Source organism: Bombus vancouverensis, chromosome 8 (genome assembly GCF_051014615.1).
Source record: "Bombus vancouverensis nearcticus chromosome 8, iyBomVanc1_principal, whole genome shotgun sequence".
Classification (NCBI taxonomy): Eukaryota; Metazoa; Arthropoda; class Insecta; order Hymenoptera; family Apidae; genus Bombus; species Bombus vancouverensis.
The window spans coordinates 6,203,774-6,223,338 of NC_134918.1; the positions used below are offsets into that span (position 1 = coordinate 6,203,774).

Genomic DNA, 19,565 nt, shown 5'->3' on the forward strand with positions numbered 1-19,565 from the left:
ATTTTTGTGAAAGTTTACTTGCGTTGAGTTTAGTTTGTTATTCTAAGAGTGTGCTAGAGTAATTCAGCGACATGAGTAACCTTTGGATTCTCTAAAAGTAAAATCCATCTCTTGTAACACTATCTAACCTGTATCTGTGATTCTTTATTGCAAATTTAATCATTGAAACGAGGTTGAAACGAGAATCACTAGAAGGGATGGTGTAGTGTACAATTTAATAATACGAGCAGCTCTTCCATTTTTAAAAAATAGATTCTACGTTCCATAGGACATATATTAAATTTGAAAGTAGCTTTCTAGTGAATTAGGGCATATTTCGTTTTTCATACCACCCATCTTTTTTATGTTACAAGAACACACGAATGTTTCGTAAAAAATTCATGAAATTGCTATCACAGAAAATATAGTATCAATTCGCGTGCTATCGTTACGTGGAAAATGAAATGCTAAAGTTGCGAAAGGGACGAAACTTCAATCGAAGGACACGCACTTACCACCTGCATTGTATCGAAGGGTGTTGCATGGCGACAGATGCGCAAGTGAAACCCTGCAAGGGGTGCACATATCGAGAGCCAGTTGAATTGCCGCCTGGAACGTGCGTGCCACGCATTTAGCTATAATATCGATGAAAAAGAAAAAAAAGAAAAAGAAAAAAGAGCGAGCGGCTGCGTTTCGTACAAAACAGACACCAACTGGCGAGGAACTCGGTGACAAGGTATTTGGTTGCTTGAATGGTATTTTTCAGAGTGAAGAATTTTGAACAGATTTCGATCTCTTTTAGAGGTCTTCAATGACTTCTTCTACCATATTTGATTAAATATATTTTTTCCCCGGTTATTGTTATTGGCAAAACGTGCTGTTGTATCATCTATTCGAGAACAATCTAATGAGAGAAAATGAAAAAATTGAGTGAAAATTAATAAATTATTTTAAAAAGAAATTTTATAAATTTCTGTATTATTTTATATATAAATTTTAAAGTGGTTTCTGAATATTATTAAATATTTATGAGAAAACATTTTGATAATTATTCGATAATTATTTATCAAATCTATAGTTTACACAAAGCTTAAATATTAGTTTACACAAAGTTAAAATATACAATAGAGTGAGAGTGTAGCGTAAAATGCAACATTTTATATCACACATTATTCTGATGTACGTACACTAAGACATACATTGTCAATGAGCGAATTAAATATAAAAATGTAATATCATCAAAAGTTCATTTACAATTCAATGTCGTGACACTTGGAATACGAATCGTGTCAGCTGATACATATGACATGACATTTCCTTCATCAAATTTCGAAGCTTGTTAGTTTCATCAACACACCCCTGCACGTCGATTCTTTCACGCATCGGATATCGTAATATCATTCGCGTTAGAAAGTACTGTTATACCTTCTTACTATTGCGTATCGCGTTTTAATATTACCATTGTGTACCAAGAGCTAATGAATAAACGATCGTCGTACGCGCTGTTAGCAATGCGATACAACCGTAATATGCGTTTCAAATCGTACTGATTCGAAATTGAATAGTACACCATGGATAGCCGAGGTCAATTGATATCGGACTTGTTCCTTTGTGATTAACTCCTGACATTTTATAAAATCGTATCGTGTATCTGTATTTGTTAGAACGAGAGAACAAATTCAAGGGATTTGATTTATTGCTAAATTTATTGACGACCAGTCAAGGATTGGAATTAATAAGTAGAAAATTATTTTCAGCAGACTGACAACTAATTCTCGTATATATCTCAAGATCTTTGAAAAATATCTATACTACAGTTATAATTTTGTTAATTGAAGAAACTCTATGCTATTCTCAACTTCAAAGAATAAAAATTCTTTCATTGTTCGAATTTTGTATTTACCAAATGTCCACCTGGACAAATTGTAAAGTACAAATTAAATAATAAAAGAAAAAAAAAACCGTTCAATTTTAAAGCGATGAAATAGTTTGTATTATTGAGTTCTGAAGAACTATCTTTCCATATATTGCTCTTTTTTATCTGATTGTATAATACATTTCTGCAATTCAATTTAAATTCTGAAATTATAATTTTATAGCTTTATACCTCATAAAGCACACATTGCATCGTACTCTACTCAAATTTATTCTTTACAGATTAGGGTGCGTTAAGGTTCTATAATTACACAACAAATCACATAACACGCCAAAGTATGCGGTAACACAGAAGAATGTATACAATAGTTGCAAACACAATTAAGATTAACATTAAGTGGCATAGGTGTGTAAATACTTTGGGATGTATTTGCAAAGAATCTGGGGGAGTGTCGATAAGTAGGATAGTGGGTTGCGCGTAAAGTTCGTAAGCACGCGGTTCTCGATGACATTCTCAAACAGACATTACAATCGGTCCATCATCCATGCTTCGAACTATTCGCGCGTCTCGAACAAAGACTATTGCTGTTGCACATACCGCCCACGTTGCTTTCCCGTGGAAAATATTACACGCTCGATGAAGCCACGTGTTCGTATTATAATGCGATAAACTGTGATTTCAGGCAACCTAAAATCTTGAATTTTATTATAATCTTTTAGATTTGGACATTTGGTAAAATTGACGTAGATCTAAATAAGATCTTTGTTTATCTAAATTTATATAATGCACTTCAAATCATAAAACTTTTTTTGAAGATAAATGATTTTCTGCTATCCAATTTCAATCGATAAAAGCTTTTCTATATTATTCAAACTTGATAAAATAAAATACCTTGTATTATTGAATTTTTTTTATCATTATTTAATTTGTGCCTTACAATTTGTTCAGCTGGACATTTGGTAAATTTTATTGAATCTTGACAAAATCTAAAGGTTTCCTACTATTTAATTTACAAGTATGAAAAGTTTAATTCTTAAAATAAAAATTAAATGAATGAAAATACAAATTTTGTCAAAGGACTCCTGTTTGTATCTGACAGAGGTATGGAATAATTATATAGCTCTCCTTAAAAACTAAGATTGACCCGAGAGGTGGGAAGAAGAATATGTAAGAGCAGTTCCACTTGGACTGCAAGTTAGTTCATTCAGATAAGTTTTACTTGTACGTTGAGTCATACGTGTATCACATCGTATTTGTCATCCCTTGACCGTGGATTTGTTATCGAACCTGAATTCGTCGTCATCAACATCTCGACCATCCGATCGCCGCTATTACTTGTAGCCTCTTGTAATAACCACATTTGTATCAATAAATATCAGCTATAACTGCAATGGTAAATTCGAGTGAAGGTTCATCAAACGCCCAAAATTCCAACCTTAACCCGACATATATATTCTTTTATATATTCTCTTTGGAGAAACTTCTTTTGTACATCGCCCGTAAAACTCGGAACCTTAGTGACGAAAAGCAGAACACACGTTATCCTACGGAAACAAAAAAAACATTCAGAAGTTCGTCCAATACTTAAGACAATTGTCCGTTGGATATCGTTATGATGCTGGAAGACCAGCGTTGGAGGTCTGCAAAACATCCGAGTAAGGAGAGGAGAGGCTGACACGACCGTGAGACCGGCAGTCTCTTTGTTATCGTTCTTCCTTTTACTCTCCCGAAAAGAAAGTCTTTCATTGTTGTTGGAGCCGACAAGTGGTGTCTGGAAATCCTCAAACCCAGCGCCAGATCTGTGAAAAGCCGGCGTCCTACGTACTTAGGAATATCGTCTTCTAATTGAAAAGACCACCCTCCGGTTAGATCACTGGAAATATACTGCCGCAGTTGTGGTTGCATTTTGGTGCGTTTTAAATGTGCACTTTCGAATTTAAAAATAGAATGGTTGAAGAAGTTTAGAAAAGTTGGAATTACAACATTGAAATTACGTTTCTACTTTGTTATCTCGAGAACTTTTATCCCATTATATATGTATTATAATATTAGACAAAAATTTGAATGGGAAGTAGAATTTTTAAAGAGATTTGAGAACTGTTAGAAAAATTTACCAAATGTCCAGCTAGACAAATTGTAAAGTATAAATTAAATAATAATAAAAAAAGAAAGAAATTGGAGAACTTTCATGCGAAGGTATTAGAACTCCATTTTTATTCTAGTACCCTATAAATATTGTATTAATATTTTAATATTAATTGTGGTGGGAGGAATTTGGATTTGAAATCGAATTTCTAAAGAGGAATTTTATACAGAAGTATTTGAATTTTATTTCTATCTACACTATCACGTGAATATTATCTATAATAATATTTATTCGAAAGGGGAAAACTTCTAAAGAACGGGATTTAGGCATGAAAGTATTAGAATTTCATTTATACTCGATTGTTTATCTTTATACTCTATTTTTATCTAGATAGTACGTGTTTTACTACTTTCCTGTTCACGTAAAGATATTTAGAAACGAGGTTTCCCGTAAAGGATCCGTTCACTTCGCCAAGTACGAAACGGTACCTCTACCAATTATCTCCAATTTCATACGTTACTTCGTACACTAGTTTATAACATTGTGGACCATTAAATTAAATTAGAGCAATTACTGGAAATTTTTCAGGGCATTTATTCAATATTATTCTTGTAGTTTTTACGTGGTTATTGTTCTTAAAACCTTTATCAAACGTTTTGCAATAACTATTTAATGCAATGCATTTTTTATAGATATCAATATACATTACGTGTGATTTATCATATAATAAAGGTAACATGCTAATTCATTAAATCGAAGATACATATAATTTGCATTAAAAAAACAAAATTTGCCAATCTGTTTAGAATAAAAAATTCCTTTAAACTTTTTACATATGGTATCATAAATTCCTATATGATTCTCAAATTTGTATAGAATATCACAGAATTTCGTAAATTATTCTTGACAAATATTTTTCCATTTCACTTCAACTTTCTATTGTGATTGTCGTAATTCTTAGATTCCATATTTAAATAATTATAATGCTTCGTAATAAGTTACGAAACAAAATTGCTGTCCGTCTTTTTCGATCCATATAAATTCTTCTCAGACTCTAAACTTAGCTTTATTTTGTTGGAGACTAAATACGCGCAGAAACGATCCTGAATCTGAAGCTCGGCGCCATGCAAATCTAAAGACCGGTTGCGAGGGCGTCAGCTAAATCTGTTTTGTATTTCCAGTTTGAAACGAAAGGACGCTTGAAAGCAACTCAACTCCATTCTCTATTCTCTGAACCACTAACCACTTTATTCGAATTAAGGTCTTAAATTTTTCCAAACACTTTATGGATCGTGAATCACGCGAATGACAACAACGTCTTCAATCCTCTACTTTTAAAAATATCAATTTTTTCTTCTATTGAACACGTGCCAGCGTTTCACGCGCCGAAGGGTTTACGATTATGGACAAATGGAATGAGCTCTGTTGCAAGAATCAGTAACGCAATGATTCTTAGCCTTCCTTACGTTCTATGAGTATTCAGAAAAATTTGCTGCCGCTTATCGATTCCCCATGTGAATTTACATACGGCCTGTAGAGAGAATAATGCGAGTCCTTTGGATAGTCATGTGTTACGAACAAATGGAACAAATTTGTGTCTTTTGGACATTATGAACGGTGTTTTGGAAATGATACCTTTTTATGGATACTGTGGTAATGGGTTAAAATTACAGTGTTGTACTGTGGTAAGGAAAGCGCTCTCTATAAAACAGATGTTAATTTGCCTCGTTCTTGACATGGAAACTTTTTATAGAAAACTTACATAAAAACAGTATAATTCGAATTGATCAAATTCGTTGAAAAATAATAAAAATTAATTTCTAAATAAATGGGGATGAAAATATTCAAGTTACATAATCGTACACTTGTAATAAAAAAGGACAAAAGAAAATTCTTTTGAAGCTCCTCTTCAAGGGAAATTGTTTAAAATTCGAGTTACGTACGCCTACACTTAAACATAATAACAGAGTTAAACTACTGAAATCATCGTGAAAACAAAACTTCAATTTCTGACTAATATCATCTATAGAAAACCATGTACCAAATCCAAAGAAATTTAATTTCATTGATGGTTAAAATATTTCGCCGAAGAACACACTTTCTGATTAATATTAATGTAGTAACATGTACGCAAATAGTACGCCCATTCACCGACGTAACGAACACAGAAAAATCTCGTATACACGATTAATAAAGTTGGTTCACGATTCACACGCCCACAAAGGAACAAGTCCCTGGTGCAAATTGCCGCGAGACGCTAAACGTAGAAATTGAAGGTAGATACGAATCGACATAGCCCTCGAGGGAAAAAAAAGGAAGGGAACGAACGAAGGAGAAAGAGTTCCCAAAATTACTCATTCTTTCCCGAATCAAGTTGCGTAACAATCTCGTAGCATCGTAGCGTAACGTAAAACGTTGTCAGTGTCGTGATGGGCTCACTCTTCTTCCCTTCCCCTTTACCCCTTTATCACCCCTTCCTTCATCTTTTGTGTCACTATACGACTATACGTTCATTGGCGTCTCCCTGTTCCCCACCACATTGTGAGTCTTTTCTGTGGCCCTGTTCGCCACTTCCCCTTTCCGTCCGTTCGAAAACCCGATTCTCCCTACCCAACCGCCCTTTTCTCCCTCTCTTTTTCACGTTACAACTGACCCCGGCCCTCTCACCCACGCTGCAGTCCTCGTAGTAAAAATGATGGCTGTGTGTAGACTGTAGTAAACAACAGGGGCGCACCCTCCTATATTTTTGCTAAGATTCTTCCTAGGGCCTTTATTCAGGTTAATGTTTTATTTTTTATGGGTTTTTAGGTTGAAAGAATTAGTCTGTCTAAAGTATTAGAATATCTACAGTTTAAATGAAATTTAATATTTTGTAGAAATTATTAACTTTCAATTGCACCCATATTTTTATTATACGTATTAATAGTGTGTGATGTTTTTGGCATATAAAAAACGAGCAAGAATCATCAATGGCGGGCTTTAAGTATATCATACAGTTAGAAGTAATTTATCGTTCTCTAATTGCCAGTTCTCAAACTTATCCATACGCTGGAAACCCAATTCTTTACGTTTAAAAGCAAGCACAGGGATATCAAAGGACACTGCATATCCGACTTTTATGCGAAGACAAATATCAATAAATGTTACATTGTAAAAGACACAATATTTGTCTTCACCAAAATTATCAATTAAAATCACCAACGACACGCCTTTATTTTGATAATTCCCTGAACAAACGTCCAAACCTATTCAAACGTTCCAAGATCAATCTCCCACCCTCAAGAATGAAACGATTCCATAACACGCTAAAAACATCCAATACACGTTTATCTTTATCTCAGTAATTCCCTAAACAAATCTCCAAACCCATTCAAACATTCTCAAACCAATCTTCCGCCCTAAAAAAGAAACGATTATACAACGTGCTAAATAATGCTAAAACATACCGTAAAATGCTCAATGTACACCCAATATGTAAACTGGGACTCTCAAACAGAACTCAAGGAGCCTGCGTCCCTGGAGTCTCCAACTCCATCCAGAAACTTCTTATACTATAGCGTACTACGATCTTACTATACCTCGTACGACAGTGACTGTAGCTTCGTAGCACGAACGCAGGCCCGTAGTGGTGATCACCAGGTTTGGCGCGTTTCCCAACCTGTCCGCAGGAGTCCCATGGGCGCTGCTGTCGGCGCGGTGCGGTCCCAGCCCTATCCGGGCATTGTTGCACCGACGCCCGGCTAAGAGAGTACTTGTTGCTTCACGCGCGACCCTTGTGTATCGTCCTGTGCTCTCGTGTTGTTCATCAAAGAAGCAAAAAACAAAAAGAACGGCTAAATCATGTACAGTGCTAGCGTCCTTAATCCATTGAAAATCGATCGTGGATGATCTCGAGGAGTTGTTATCGGTGGATAGTGAAAGAGACGTCTCGCAACGCCCAGAGAAGGATCATTCGTATTGGCACCGTGCCGAGAAAGGACGAGGATGAAGCAAGAGCAGAGACCAAGGAGGCAAGCCCTTTTCCAGATCGCTAAGGTTTGATCCTTTTTCACGTTACTTCATAAAATATCGCATTAAATCGTTTGTTCGCTAACTTGCCCTTGATTCCCGAAAAATGTTACTAGACTGCGCATGTTTATGCAGATTGGTACCTTTATAAAAACAGCTAGGGAAATATAACGCTCGGAGACGTTTGGTTCACCCGCTATATACCATAACAAATACTATACTTGCTCTCTTTTAATCAAGAAGATGCGTATTTTTGGTAATATAGTAAATATATCAATCGTAAATATTCACGGTCTAAATATTACAAAATCCAGAAGTCGTACCAAGTAATGCGATAACTGTGACGAAGAGAATAAAGCACAGAGAAAAACTGAGTTCGAGGACGCTGCCTAAAGTATATTTATTATACAGTACGTTTGCGTCTTTCTGTGAATTATCAAAATCAAGATATGTAGAACCTGCGGCACACCTAGACAACGTATTCGTTACTAATGGCGATTTATAGCTATCTATGTAACTACGTTATCGTTAATTTTGCAATCATAGACCGTAGATCGTGTAGACACATCTGAGTGGTTAAGATCAACTTTTCTCGGATGCAGTTCGATACGCTGGAATAACGCATATACCGTTACATGTATCTCGATCCCGAGGCTGTGTACCTGTTGATTCGATGTCTGGTCGCGCTCGTTTAAATCACGTCGTGTATACGGGGCTTGCTTGTATTCCGTCCCGGAGGATTTGTTGTCTAGATGCGTTTTGTAGTGTAGCGGCTTTAAGGTTTCAGGAATTTCACGTGAGGGATGGAACTAGAGGGTCAGGTTGTGGTTGTGGTCAGCGGTCTGACCGTGATGGATTTTTAGAGGAGTGGAAATGTAAGATGAAACGGCAGGTAAAATTCGGGGTATAATATATTCAAACTTTCAAGTATCGCTGAGATGTTTGTTGTATTTTGGGATTTATTTTTGTCCGTAAAATGTTCGAGTATTGACATTATTTTACCATCGATATATTCAATGTTTAAGCTGGAAGTATCTAAAGTTACAAAATTAACAATAAAATTTCATATTTGATAATAAATCGTTGAATCGCCGTTAATACACATAAAAATGATATTGTCTTTTAGAAATTTCTATTTATGGATGCGTGAAGCTTTCTTTACAAAGTTTCTCTTACGCTTAATTCCTATGGCCGAACTTTTCATGACAAAAATTATGTAGGTTCTAATTTGTAATCTACTAATAAACAAACGATCTATACACGTGTTATCGAAGTATTCAACATGGGTCTTAATTGGCTATCAAAATATCCCAATTTTGCAATAACAGCTTATTCAAATCAGCCGAATACCTTAAACAATGCAAGAATTCTGAATAGTTTCACCGTGTCCCAACTTCTCGCGATCCAAACGAGGCGTTGTCACGTGTGAACAACTCTCGAAATGGAGAAAACTCGAGTTGACACACATTTAATGGAGCCCGGTAGCGGCGGTTGTTTCGAAATGAGCGATTAAAACTTTGAGGTGGCCAATATTCGTGCGGTTTGTCGATAATAGCATAAACGGTGGGCAACAGCAGCGGTTCATGGAATCGCAAGAAACTTGAAACTATGCGGCGACTCGCGATCGATTTTCCTCTCGTTTTCCTGTCACTCCTCTCGTCGTCTGTGAATGAACGCGTTTCTGGAGCAATGCGATCAAACGCGTTTCCGCGCCACTACAGCTTTTCTATTTAGATACTTTAGCGATTAGTCCATCGCGTGTATGGGGTCGATCGCGTATGGAAATCGCGTGAAATTGTCGGTTACGCATGCAAATCAGATACGCCGGTGGGAAACGAGGCACTTTCGTGATGAAATCAATGACTTATATACAATACGCTCACCGCCGCTATGTGAAGTTAAAGACTTTTTTGTAGGATTCTGAAGAAGTGAAGGGAATCGGGTGAGAAGAGTAATATTATGACGATTAATTAAATGTAAGCAGCGACTCGAAAATGAAGCAATTTTACAAACATTGTGGGTCGCTTATGATTCGCATGGCATCACGTGGATTGACTTATGACCAATAATAATTGATACAAAGATGAAATCGCTGTTGCATTGTTATATCGCATCAGTGTATTGTTAGAAAAATTTTCCGCTAGTAGATCACGCTTTAATATTAATTCAGAAGTATTTCTCATCTTTTTTCAAAAGAACGATTGCAAGATAATTTTGTTTCGTTTAATACGATTCTTTTATCTAGACGTTAAGAACAATAAGCAGTAATTAAAAGCTTGATTAAAACATTTAATTCATCTAAGAAAAGAAAACAAACAATTTTGTATTTATTTTGCGATTTTTAACAGTGTTGCTGATATTTAATATTATGTTGTTACTAATAATCCATTATATTGGCTAATACGATTATGAAGAGTTAGTAAAGAAAATGATTGATAACGATAGAAAGGTAGACAAGCTTTCTTATAAAGAGATAAAATCAAAGATTGAATTTGCACAATAGTGTCTTTTTAATTTATGAAGAATGCAAGTTTCCAGTTACTTGTATCTTTATTTTAGATTAATCTATATGCAATGAAATTCCATTTTACGGTATATATTGAATTATAGCATAACTTGAAAAAAGAAAATTTAACAAGTTTGCAAGTCTGTAGAGGAATACATGTTTCTCTCCTCAAGACCGGTGCGTTTCATGAAGCAGTCCTGAACGAATGCTTCGGAGTCATGCAACAATAATTAGGTATTTAGCACAGTTTGCAATTGTAAAGAGTTAATGTAATTTCTATGAGACTTCCTTTTGCCGGAACGAGTTAATAAAAAGAAACGCGTGATTCAATTAAGAACAACTTGAAAAAATTTGGGAAAGTATAAAGATATAAATAGAAGTTTCATTGATCAGTTGAAAGGCATAAATGGAAAATTTGGAAAATTGTAAAAGTGGACAATTTTGAGATAAAGGTTTTATGACGCTTTTACGCTACGTTAAAAGATACCGCATCAGATTTCATTAAGTAAGAGGATATTGATTGATGACTTTCGCAATGAATTATTCCATTTTCTTGTAACAGAACGACCAGTCATCTCTACAAACAGAATGAGTAACTGTTACCGTAACGTTTCCTCACTAATTGCTTCACACATTGATTAGTTGTCAATTAATATGTATCGAGGTGAGACCAGTAAATATTACCGTTGTTTTATAAACAACGGACCTATAGTTATTTCATTTTTCAACGATTTATCTCTACAAATTCTAAATGATTTTCTTTTTCTATTCTTGGGTAAAAAAGAAAACTAAACATAAGAGGACGTATATGTATAATCTTATAAAATTGATATAATGGCAATGTCACAAAAGTTTCACAGAACTATTCTATTTGCTTAAATAGCTTTTGCTATATAATTTTTATCTAAATATTAATTTTACGGATAAATTGCCATTCGTATTTTACATCGTCGAAATACTCGTCTTCCTTTGACAGGGGAAAAAATGAAGAGGCGCATTGAAGAGGGAAACGATTTATAACAACCAAATCGTGCACTTGTCTCTCGAGCACTGTATTTTGACTTGACCTGGAAGTCATGTTAATACGCTCCTACCAGAGGAAGGACCCTGATTCACCTGTTGGGTCTCACGAGTCTTTCAAAACACGTCCATTCAATGAAAACACTTTCCCGCATATACGTGCACACCACTTCTGGATCTTCCTTTTATGATAACGCTGCAGAAAAAAGAGAACGCCATGGATCTCGTAATACGAAACATGAATGAGGCGGGTTCAATGGATTTCTTAGGTTATACAGATCCTTTGAGAATATAATATCAGCCATTACTCTTATATATTTTATTCATTATTTATCCATATTATATTTAATCTGTGACTTTATAAAATATTTATTTGAAATATATTTGTTAGAATTATTTATTTATGAATACATTGCGGATGTTAATGTATTTCTGACAAATTTAAAGGTATATAATACCCAGATATAATGAAATATTCCAAATAGAATGTTATATCAATATAGAATAGAATATTCAAAGTAGAATCGCTATAATATTTAAAATGAGGAATGAAATAAACATTGTTTATATTATCTAGCTTAAATATTATTAATTTAGAATATTTTCCAAAAGTATCGTACGTTGAAACGCAAGATACACGGAATAAACCAATATTTGATGTTCTCAATTTGCCACATTATCTCTGACACACTCATAAAAATTTCTGCAGTAAAACGAACAAGATCAGATTAAAGAGTTTAAAATCTCAGAATCTGAATTAACTTTTTCTCTTCATTTCAAGGAATCAAGGATGTTACCAAAACTTGTTCTTAAGTAAATATTTTTAAAGAATTATGCAAGCACACTTTCAATCATTTCTACATTTTGCTTAACATTTGTCCTCGACTCAACCAGAGCATCGAGACGTTTGAGGAAAAAATTAATTGGAATTTACAACGCGCCGATTCTCCGTGTTTAATTGAATTAGCACAGTTTCGTAAATGAACTTCGAATCGAATTAACTTCCAATAAATTCGGAGGGAACGCGACTCACAAAAGTAGGTAGCTAGCCGCGTTCCAGTCCCATGTTTCTTCCTCCACGCAAAAATACATTACAGCTAATTAAATCGGATCCATGATATCGCGATAAACGCGCTTTATTGCGATCTCGAATTCTGCAATTAACTTAATTGCATGAAAGGCAATTTCTTTCGTCGTGTTTTTCGCTCGTCCAACAAATTATCATTTGAAGCTATTAGCCGAAAATATCGCGTTATTAGGCCATCACAATGTTTCCTCGTTTTTGTTATATTTCACTTTAACGTTGCACAAAATCCCGCTTAATAATTTTGAAACATCTTTTATTTTTATCATATAAATAGTATAAATAGAAATGTATTTTATTTAATTAATTAATGTTGAAAGAATATTATAACTAAAGTGAACTAGATTTTTTTGTACATTTACGATTTTACACAGAGAATTATTACTAGAAGTTCGATTTTGATTTTAATAATTTTAATTTTAACAGTTACACGATACAGTCAGGTGATATATTAATTTCGTCATTTTATTGCTTGATAATTTACCAAACGTAAGGTGTATGATTTTGAGGAGCATACCGGATATTTTAGCCTCCCAGACCGGAAAGGCGAAAATAATGTTCCGCTATGCTGCAGGACATGGCCGCGGAAATTGTGATTTACTTTCCCTCAGAATAATAATGTGCTCACGATACTGTGGACTACTATCGTGCGTGGTCAGAGTCGCATATCACACAGCATGCTGTTGTATTTACATATTACTTCCTCATATTGCATGGATATCCACACCATTGTATTTTCCATTTGTTCGATATGTCCGGATCCCAGAAATTTATTATTAGTTACTAAATCGCGATAAAAAGGAGTTGCAAAGATGTACAAAAACTGCGTATGAGATATGGTATGAACACAATTCTGTTCAAAAATGTATAATATTATAATCGTAGGAAAAATTTCCATTATACACGACCTTCGTTTTTTCAACACTGATTGAAGATTATTAGATCTGAACTGTTTTAATTTGATGTATATGAAACATAAAGAATACCTCTTTTGTTTGAAATTAGCAGATACAAAATGTTAATTATCATCAAATCGGTGATGACTTGCAATTTGAATTCTTTAAACAGAGGTACTAAATGACTAAAATTAAATTAAGTATGTATATAATACAACTAATAAATAGATATAGAAAGTATGACAGAAAATAAAATAATTCAATTCCAATATGGTTGCAATAAAACAGAAATACTATAAATTGAATCATAGAACGGTATTCCTATTGATCTATAAAAAGGTTATTGCAGAACGTACGGAACTATAAAACTTCCGTTGTTTACAATGCTCCAGGAGAAAATCCACGAAAATATACTTTACAGCTATAAAATATCTAGTTTTCAGAGCGAAAACCTCGCTATGGTATTTTCTCAGAGCTTTACGATATTTTGTCAGCGTGTACGAGTTATCGCCGTGGCGCGGGCTCAATTTTACACGCCTTTAAAAATTCATTTTCTCTTGTTTCAGGTGTTATGGCACCTCGATATCTTCCGGCGCAGTTTCAGGGAGCTTTCTGGGCACGCCTGCATGCGGGAATCCTGCATCTTTTGCGCCCTCAAGGTAAGCCAGATGGATCTTTTCCCAACATTAAAACGAGAAAAAGAGCGGGAATCTCATTAAGAACCGAGATCGTAGGACATGGCTAAATGCGTTCCTTGTGAAAGAACCTGGATAGTAGGCTGTCTCTCGTCACCGGATATTATTTACTAAAGCCCGTGATGAAACGAACAAATTGTCCGTGAAAAAAAGTATTTTTCTGAACGTTCCTTATTTACCTTGCATCTATTCCAATGGAACAAAATTACGTTGGCCTATTTGTAGAATTGGTAGCAAGAATGCGTCGAATTGAATTTATATTGTTAGTGCCTTAAGTTGTTATCTTGCATCGATAACTATATTTTGTATATTAATGTGAAAGTTAATTGCAAGTCGTAGAAATTCTTGCGTTTAATGTTTTGTGTTAATGTTTCTTCGAAGATAGATTTATGAGATTGATAATTATGTTTTGAGTCGTAGATTGGAACGATCGTGATTATATCTTGTAATAGGCGATCGAGTAGTTTTGAATGTCATACAAGATTTTATGTCTCTGGTGCTCATTTATAATTTTGTAATAATTTTTTTGTCTGAAGTAGGAGCTAAAATATTTCTATGTATCGCAAGGAGAAATTACTAATTATTATTGCTAATCTTAAGTAGAGATATAGAAAATGGGGAGTAGGAAGGGCTCGATAAAGAAGCAAGTATTATACTTGCATAAGTGCTACGTTTTCAAAAACGAATGTACACATGGTATCTTGTGATAATAATGATATCTAGGTTTTTAATGTTTGAAAGCATACATAGGTCTCTTTTATAAGTTTCACATTTGCTTTAATCTTTCCTAAAGATTAATTATCTTTAGCTTGTCTCTCTAATTATCTCAAATTGAAGATTTTATTTACGTATATCCTTTGAACCGAATTAAAACATGAATGGTCTAAACATAGACACAAATATTAATCTTCCTTATAAAGCTACATTCTCAGGAGCAAGATTTCAATTTTGACTCATCCAAACTAAACTCTTCTATTCAATTAAATATTAATTGATCTTTTCAAAATCCTCAAAATGACACACAATCCACAGATCAATCTAACAAAGACGATGATAATCCTAGGCAGATCTCGGTTTCATTAAAAACTGCCTTGACATCTTTACGTATCGATGAGCTTCGATGGTTCGCCAACAAAAGCGGACAGCCTTGAGTGGTTTTCGCGTGCAACGGCGTGTCAGAGACTGTGTCGCATCGAGTGATGTCGCTCGTGCGATTCCCTGGCTCCCACGACGATAATGAAAGCGCCAAGAGGGAGGAAACGGGACGCTCGAGATAAAAGTGCATACTGCATAGCCTCCGAAGCTCTCTCGAGAGCTTCAGACGAATAAGGATTGCCTTACGGTTGCCGTGTACCGTGTCCACTTCATGTTACAGCACCTATCTCCCGTAGGTAATCTAATCTTAAAGAAAAGGAGTACCTCTCTCGGTTTTATTGCCGCAGAATGAAGGTTGATGTTTACGTCGTACACATTGTGGCATTTGTCATAAAACACGAAACATCTTGGAAATAATTGTAGCATTTCTTAGAAAAGCTTTTAGAGACGTTTTAAGGAAAATTTTGAGATTGTTCGTTGTACCAAAAAAATTCGTTAAAAAAAATTAAAAAGATTGCAAACAAGATCTTAATCTTTAGTGAATGGAGAGGAGGACGACTAATAACGTTGTTGCATTTTTTAATAATTAATTATCGATTTCGTCGAGATTTTTTTTTAGGACCGTAGTGTCGCTTGTTATTCTAGTTTTGTCAAAGAGAATTCAATGATATTGGCCGATGACACGATGCAAATTGAAAAAAAATATGATAGCTGATTCGAGATTGATTTTCAAAGGTTTCTACAGCGAAAACTTGCAGAAATGGGAAAGGTATTACTAACGATACGTAGGCATTGAATTTTGACGACGATCATCACAATGTGGGAAAATATAATACTTTATAAGTAAAGTGCTGTGACATTAGCCTTTCTTGATCGTACTCTCTATTTTTGGATAACAATAATCTCTTACTATACGTACGTATATTCACTGTTTCAACACGAATGAGTTGCGGTTCTCTAGGTTTTGTAGTCTCTCATTGGGCTCACCGATGAAACCTGTTTGTTCATTAGTACGAAGGTGAAACTGGTAGACTGAAACTGGTTCTTTTAAAGAGTAATTGTTAGTTCTACTAGGAAATTGTAAGAAAGATTTAAAGTTGTTGAGCAGTTCCTGCATCATTGTAACGACAATGAATAAAACTTTATTCTTCTCGCATGCCAAAAGAACATACTGCCCTGAAAGGATTAAACTTCCAACAAAATGTATCAAACCGCCTCTATAAATCGCAAATAAATCGTCAAAATCTTCACGTGATCGAAAGATATTTGCACATGTCCCGTGCAATTGAACTTCGACAGAGGCAGCGATCGTAACGGGCTCTCAGACCTTTCTCCTGCGAGAAACACGTTCTCAGGTGTTCCGTGATTGGTCGAAAGAGCGGAAAGTGCCCCTCCACGTCATTACAGGTTCATTGTAGTAAACGTACAGCGAGTAACACTTCTTGGAAACCCTCGTCCTATGCATGAAACGAAACGTCGCGTCCGATGTTAGGACGTGAAAACCAAAGCGTTGGATCCTCCCAAGTGTTCTCACGGGGTTAATTAGCAATCTCGTGAGTTAATTGCCGGCAGCCAGAGGGTACCGTGTTTCGAAGCAAGTTCGCGAGAACATGTAGGCTATCCTCGGCTTGGCAGCGCTGTATAGTTTCGTGTGTCTTTTTGTTGCCATATTCTTTTTCTTTTGTTCCGTGTGATTTTGAATCCAGTAACATGTTGAACCTAGGTTTGATATATTGTATCGTTTCTTGATCCTTTTTTGGGAGTCTTTAAACGATGGGTTAAAAGATTAGAAAGCGATCGTTAGGCAACAGAAATATCGAATTGGACAGTTAATGGTTGGGTTCTGAAGATAGGACTAATATTAGAGAGAGTTTAAGGTGAAGGTTAGGACTAATGGAACTTTCGTGCAAAAATTTTCGTTTTTACCATTTACTCTGCTTATATCCCGTTGGTGTAGTTTATAATTTGATAATTTGATAACTGTTTCTCTTATTGATTCTGCTGATAAAAAGTGGAAAGGGATAGAGGGCTACTGTAAATACTATAAATAAATTTATAAATATTTGTAATGTTTTGTATATGCGTTACTCGCATATGATTTATATAGAGGAAGACACCTACTACATGCTCTAAAAGTTAGGGTGAAATCAGCAACAAGATGCTTCTTTTAAATCATAAGTCTCCAAGGTGTATCGAAGGTTTTAATTTAGAGTATTGATAGTGTGGCACACGAGCTACCCACAATTTCTAGGTTAAAAAATTAAAAAGGAAGTCATGCAGTCCTGTCACGTTATGGTACACAAGCATCAAATATAAAAGTTTCTTCTGAGAAGAGGAAGTATCCCTGCATACCAGAGAAGGGGTACGTGTACCATCCAAGAATTTGACCTGACATAGCTCACGATGATTCACCAGAAACGTATTCGAAGGGTCGAAACTTCTTCAGGGTTAATACGAACCGAGACGACCCTTTACTCAGCATTTGCGTTACTTCTTTGACTTTACGACTCCGAGACCTCACATACTTACATCTCACCCCTCTAAGGCATAAACATTATTACTGTAACAAACGATTATTTAACGATATTAGACCACAGCTTGTCTTCAAGCTATGAGGTACTTATTCAAAACAATCTCATATTCTAACGAAATTGAGTGCACGTGTAAAATATTATTTCATTTTATTTGTTTCTCGATTCCTACACTTTAATCTCAGACTAACACAAATTTCCTAATTCACGAAGAATAAAATATGACTAAAAAATAGGAAAAAATAATAATTTAGAAGATTTCAGTATAATTATCATTTTCATTTGCAATTTAATCTCAAAAAAATATCGTACCCTTTAAATAAAAAGTCCAACCTAACGTCGGTGTTATATCACTGTCTAAAATTTTTCCAACTATCCACACAGATATTTCCATTAAACGTCAACTTTCTTCTGAAACTTATCACGGTACATAATGCTTAAACGCATACCATTTTTATCAAGCAAGTGGAATCACATTCGATATCAACCTAAATACATAGATCGCATTATGCTAATGAATTTATTTATTATGCCAGCACGAGCGATCCGTTATCGATGCTATCTGGGAGAAAAACAATTAAGGGCTATGGCAGTTACTGTCATCAAGGACAAGGATAATGGCCAGTCATTTCAGCCATTGGGAACTATTATCAAAGACAGTCATTCTTAGAGTCGATTAGATGAACAGTTATATTCTGCTAGACCCTTGTACGTAACACTAGAGTCCATGGAATTTGCTCTCATTTTGTCCAGCCTCGGGAGTACGATTTGTGGCCGTGCGGCGTTGCGGCCGCACTGGTTACTAACACCGTGTAACTTTATTTCCGGATGTCTCGAATGATTGAACTTGTACCTTCTGACTCTGCAGAAAATCCTCCCCACTTGGTTCTTCAGCTTCGGATGCCGTTGCGCAATCGAAGTAATTTTATTCGAAAAATTCTATGAGTTACGAGTTATCAGTATCAATAGATTCTTTTGCACGGAAAATGAATTTCTAACTTCTGCGAAGTCACTAATATTAGTAAATATTAACTTATCGTAGAGAACCTTAGATCATTAAGAGCCTTAGTCGTTGCAGTACATTACTTTTGTTTTTATCGCTGGTCAGATGATATTACAGTGGCACAGTTTTCATGGTACATGGTCAAGTATTACTGAGATTTTTGTCGCTATTAACGGACGCTTTTTGAACAGGTGTTTTCTATCTCAAGGAAGCACATAAATTCTTCCTGTTTTCGGTGGCTAATGGTTTTTTGATGTTCTGCGAGTAAAAGGTGGGTCAGTTTTTAGAAAGTTCATGGTCGAAGATCGTGGTCTAGCATCACACAATTGTCAAAATCGTGGCTTCCATGTGTAAATCTTGTCCTTTTGCAGGCATATACCGGTATTCGTCCTATTAGCTTTGTAATTTCGTCATGGTTCGAATAATACATTAATAATGATTAAATAAGCTTGATTTTGAGTACGTGAATATAATTATACATCACGATATTAATAGTATCATGTTAGTAATTATACGTAATAAATTTCGCAAATTTAAAACAACATACCAATTTCCTGACTGTATATTACTGATAATAACTATGATAATATATCTGCGAATAACACGGGGGAGAAAATTTCATAACTTGCTCCATTTCATAATAAACTGGTAAATCTATTTATCAAGAAGCAAGTATTAGTCACTCATAAAGTTAGGGAACCACTTATGATTCAAAGAAAAATCAAACGGTATAAATGAATTTCCTTTTTTGGTATTTTCTTTTTTGCGCTAACCTGATAATTAATT

At 35.0% G+C, this 19,565-nt stretch overlaps 1 protein-coding gene across 3 annotated transcripts in view; it reads left to right on the forward strand.

Annotated features, from left to right (window-relative positions):
- Positions 1-19,565, forward strand: part of ec (ubiquitin specific peptidase echinus) — a 124,578-nt gene that overhangs the window by 75,013 nt on the left and 30,000 nt on the right. For 2 of the 3 annotated variants that reach the window (XM_033347931.2, XM_033347933.2), the window contains exon 3: positions 14,022-14,114. In XM_033347931.2, the coding sequence (XP_033203822.1) occupies positions 14,022-14,114 (93 nt within the window). Of the gene's footprint in view, positions 1-7,654; positions 7,977-14,021; positions 14,115-19,565 lie in introns of those variants that run through there. The other variant, XM_033347935.2, reaches the window with a different exon arrangement.